At 40.9% G+C, this 4,873-nt stretch overlaps 2 protein-coding genes across 2 annotated transcripts; one reads left to right on the top strand and one right to left on the bottom strand.

The window, feature by feature from the left end:
- The first annotated feature begins 338 nt into the window (after window positions 1–338).
- LOC135149751 (uncharacterized) lies at window positions 339–2,705 on the top strand. The gene is made up of 3 exons (XM_064085589.1): window positions 339–654; window positions 733–1,720; window positions 1,794–2,705. Exons 2-3 carry the CDS (start codon window positions 1,309–1,311, stop codon window positions 2,153–2,155), a joined length of 774 nt encoding a protein of 257 aa, XP_063941659.1. The 5' UTR covers window positions 339–654; window positions 733–1,308; the 3' UTR covers window positions 2,156–2,705.
- Window positions 2,706–3,876: 1,171 nt separating this feature from the next.
- Window positions 3,877–4,299, bottom strand: LOC108201361 (uncharacterized). Its single transcript, XM_017369652.1, has 2 exons — window positions 4,171–4,299; window positions 3,877–4,089 (listed from the first exon to the last, which is right to left on the bottom strand). The coding sequence occupies exons 1-2, from the start codon at window positions 4,297–4,299 to the stop codon at window positions 3,877–3,879; spliced, it is 342 nt and encodes a 113-aa protein (XP_017225141.1).
- Window positions 4,300–4,873: the final 574 nt, after the last annotated feature.

Below are 4,873 nucleotides of genomic sequence, written 5' to 3'. Positions count from 1 at the left end.
GCTGAGCAAAGTGAAATGGCCTATTTACAAAGAGTCTAATCCTTCAAAGCTGGAGGTTGGCATGATCTTTGTAAATCATGTGAACTTCAGGGATGCTATCACAAGACATAGCTATGAAGAGGGCAGGATGGTGAGCTTCTTTTTATCAGACAAGAAGAGTGAAGGCTGTATGCAAAGAGCCATGCAAATGGTTTGTTTATGCCTCTCTCAATTTCAACCAAAGTTTCCAGATTAAATTAATAGGACCAGGTATCCTTTACTGTGGACCCCATCTTATATCTCACTTACCTTTATTTGTTTGTTTAATTAAGTCACAACTGCACAATTCTAACCCTAGATCTAAAACATGCTCTGCAGACCACATATGTGTTAGAGAGCAAAGATGTCTTCCTCTAATCAACTCAGGGTATCTGTCAAGGAGGTATCTAAATGATTTCAGGATGAATCCAAGCTGGCCAATTGATGCTTTCCACAAGAAGGTGATGCAGGAGCTGCAGATTGATTTTAAGTCCCATGTGCTTAGGATAGCCAAAAGGAAGTGTTTGAAAGCCATCAATGGTTCTGATGCAGACCAATATGCTAAGTTATGGGACTACAAACAGGAATTGCTGTCTACGAATCCCAATTCAACTGTGGAGATGGAATTTGAAGAAGGTAAACTACTCTGTAAACTTCTTGATTTACAAGAATTGAATGGGTCAGAATGTATATGTCTTTAACTATTTTCTGTAGGCAAGCCAGGAGTGTTCAAGAGGATGTACATATGTTTTGGTGGCTTGAAACATGGTTTTAAGTTAGGGTGTAGAAAGGTGATAGGTCTTGATGGGACACACATAAAAAACAGCTATAAGGGGCAGATTCTAACAGCTGTTGGGGTCGATCCAAATAATTGCATGTATCCAGTTGCCTATGCTGTGGTTGAGGCAGAAAATCACAATTCTTGGCTCTGGTTTTTGAAGTTATTGGCAGATGATCTCTCTTTGGATTCAGGCATTGGTTGGACCCTTATCAGTGATAGACAAAAAGGTTTTCTTAATTTTGTGGCATCTCTGCTTCCTTGTGCAGAGCACAGATTCTGTGTGAGGCATATGCACAACAATTTCAAGCAAAAGTTCCCAGGAAACTCTTTGAAAGGTAAGCTTTGGGGGGCTGCGTGGTCAACCAATACAGAGTCATTTGGTGAGTACATGGAGTTAATCAAAAAATGAAAGTGTTGGAGCATATGATTGGTTGGCATCTATACCTCCACATCATTGGAGTAGAGCTCACTTTACAACAGAGAACAAGTGTGACATCTTGTTGAATAACATGTGTGAGTCTTTTAACAGGTGTATTATTTTTGCTAGACAACAAGGTATATTGGTAATGCTTGAGATGATTAGAGAGTACCTAATGAGAAGGTTACAGAGTAAGAGGGAGATTAGTAGTTCTTGGGAAGTTGTTATGACACCCAAGGCTGGTTGTTTGGTTGAGAAGTACAAAAAATGGAGTGGAGGTTGCTACTCAAGCTATGCTGGGTACAATCAGTTTGAGGTAAACACAGTCAGTGGCCACAAATTTGCTGTAGATTTGAACAAAATGACATGTGGCTGCAGAAGATGGGATTTGACTGGAATCCCATGTCACCATGCAATTCAAGCCATGAATAGGCTTCAACAAGATCCATACGACTTCGTCGATGCAGCATACTCTGTGAAGTCATATAGAGATGCATATTCTGGTATGAATTTACTTTTTGTTTTTTAGAGACCTAATTACAAAAATTGTTTATAATGCCATAATCTTTTTGTCAGGGATCATTTATCCAATGAATGGTGAGTCTCAATGGGTCAAGACAGGGAATATTGTGAAGCCACCAGCTATTCAAAAGCAGCCTGGAAGGCCAACAAAAAAGCGTAGGAAGGATGCGAATGATGAAAAAGATTGCACTGAAGGGAAGGTTGCAGGCTCAAACACCCTTAAGAAGGGCAAATTACAGACAGTTAGATGTTCTTCATGCAAGCAAAAGGGACACAACAAAAGGACTTGTAGAGATAGGCACTCATCAACAGAGGCACAGGTTGAGGGTCAAGACGTAGAACCTGCTAGTGGGGATCAAGTAAGCAGAATCGGTGAATTCTCAGTGGCCCATTCCACCTGCTGTGACAGTGACTGAGTGGCCTACTTGGCCTAGAGTTGAAAAAGTGGATGGGTTTTGTAGTGAAGTGATTACAAGTACAAGTGGTGGCAAGCCACAATGCAAAGGTGGTAAGGGTAAAGGGAAGAAATCAGCTATGCCACCACCACTTTACTCTGGTCCTAATGTGTATGGCCTTTCAAAGGAGGCCCCTATTAAGCAGTACACAACTGCAGTTGGTGGAGTGACTATAGAAAGTCCAAAGTTTGTGAAGAATGGCCAACTTGTGTTAACTTCGGGAGCACTACACAAAGCTATGGGTGATGCACGAATGAAGTTATGTGAGCAGCAATCAAAGGTGTGTGAGCAGCAATCAAAGGTTAAGCAAGTGTCAAACCCCAAGGACAATGCCAATGCCGCGGAGCAACCTCAAAAGAGTGGCTAGTTATGAAAATTAGGGAGTTATGGAACAAGTACTTTTGTGGTAATTAGGAATCTATGTCAGTATGTTTATTTAGTGACTTAAAACCGTGGCTAATCTACTTATGTAATGATCATAATTTTATTATATGGCATTACTACTACTCAAGCTATGTTCATAGTGAATAAGCATTAAGAACAGGAATATCATATCATAGTTTGGAAAATGAACCACACAGAACATAAACGAACAAAGTTCACAAGCGTCTTAAACCAAAATAACTGAAACACAATAACTGAAATCAATAACAAAGTGGCCAACATTCAACCTTAAACAGCTGCATTCAACAAAGTTTTTTAAGCATGATCGGCTTGGAGAACTGCTTGCATGAATCCAGGGCCAGATGCAAGCTCGTTGATCCCACCTTCGCCATAAAGCTGGGAGCTTGCAAGGGTCTGTGCAGCCCGGTTGGCACCCTCGTCACAGTGCTGAATAACACAGGATTCCCACGCCTCCCCCTTAATGGTCTTGATAATCTCAATCATTTCAGCAAACCAGAAGGAGGGATCTGGATTGTTGACTTCATTGACAGCCTCCACACACTCAGACTCAATCACCACACGCTTTACACCATACTCCCAGGCCAACTTCAGTCCGTAAAAGATCGACCACAGCTCTGCCCCTAAAGGCACAGACAACCCTATCATGCCTGCAACCCCCTTCATCCATCGCGCTCGATGGTTCCTCATCACACAACCAACAGATGCTTTCATCCTAGACTAATCAAACATGCCCTTGCAGTTAACTTTGACCACATTTATTGAGGGACTGCTCCATGTTGCCATTAGTAATCACACAAGTTTTTGTAACAAGTAAATTTGCAATGTGTAGTGTACTGCAAACAAAAGCTCCAGGTGTGTGATTTTATAGTGCAAGCCTATTAGTGCAAGGAAAGAGTCCCTCCTTACCATTGGCTGATTGAGTCAAGGCTTAACATTTCAAGACATTCAAAGTTGTTGTTACCAAAACAGTTACAAGGATTAAGCCAATAACAGATTTGCAGAGCCAACTACACTACTCATATCAATAAATTACAACTAGAAACGCCTGAATTCAATGCTTGACTGCAATTAGTGACAGTTGAGTCTCTACAACCACATTAAAAAGTTAGGCAGCCTTGCAAATTTAAACAACTTAAAGAATGTCAGCTAACTGGAAACAGGGCCAAACATTGATAAATTCAACTCTGGATTAATATGAAATATGTTGTACAATCCCTTTTCAAGGGGGCAAAATTACGACCTAGCACCTTCAAACATTAGCTCCATGGCTTAAATATTTAACGTAACAGGGCTAGTCCCAATATTAAAAGAACAACAGCAATCACAACCCTCAACCACATTGCATCTTTTTGCTCTTTCCTCTTCAGTTCTTTTATCTCTTCCTCAAGCATTTCAATCTTCCTGAGCAAATCCGGTATTATGTTCTTCGATCTCCCTTCAACTGGTGGATCATGCCAACGGTAATACCCACAGCCCTTACGCTTATTTCTCTGCAAGATTAAGAAGACGCACAAATTAGGTTGCAAACTCGGACATGATTCTCATCCATAAACAAGCAAATGACTACTTGCCAAGTACATTCGACAGCTCCAAAACCTCCTGCCGGGGTTATTGTCAGTCCAGGATGTCTTCAAAACTGGAACAAGGCCGCATTGACAGAGATCGGTATTTTGAACAGTAGAGCTGCTATAGGAAGACATTGGAGCGGAGTAGCAACTGCAGCTTCTAATGTTTGAAATTGGAAAAACATAAGGCTTAAATCCACTTTTTAAGCTTCATTTAAATACTGTAATAATTCACTAGCATTGAAAGAGACCAAAGCACAACACTGAGCCGAGAGTGACATACACTGCTCCACCGAGCCAAGGGTCGAAGCGTCCATTTATCTGAACTGCAGTGGCTGAACCGTATATTTTGATAGTTGGCTGGTTATGGTGTACACGAGTCGAAATCTTGATGGTTAAAATGTATTTAAGCCTTTATAAAAAAGTATATCAAACAATTACGCCGATGAGGTCTACATCACTCATGTGATATGCTCCGTGCGTCCCTTTATATTATTAACACTTTAATTTTATGCAAGGAAATTACACGGAGGTTCTCTGATCGCATCAAAAATTGCAAAATGGAGATTAGAAGGCTAAAGAAATGCAGGGATGCGAACTCAGTACAGAAGTACAGGGAGGCTAAGGAAAATATGGCAAAAATTCTGGAGCTAAAGGAAATTTTCTGGAGGCAGAGGTCAAAGCAACTGTGGCTTCATTCAGGGGATAA

This window comes from Daucus carota, chromosome 9, assembly GCF_001625215.2.
Source record: "Daucus carota subsp. sativus chromosome 9, DH1 v3.0, whole genome shotgun sequence".
NCBI lineage: Eukaryota > Viridiplantae > Streptophyta > Magnoliopsida > Apiales > Apiaceae > Daucus > Daucus carota.
The sequence above is the reverse complement of the archived record's forward strand: the minus strand, read 5'-3'. Positions and strand labels throughout refer to the sequence as shown.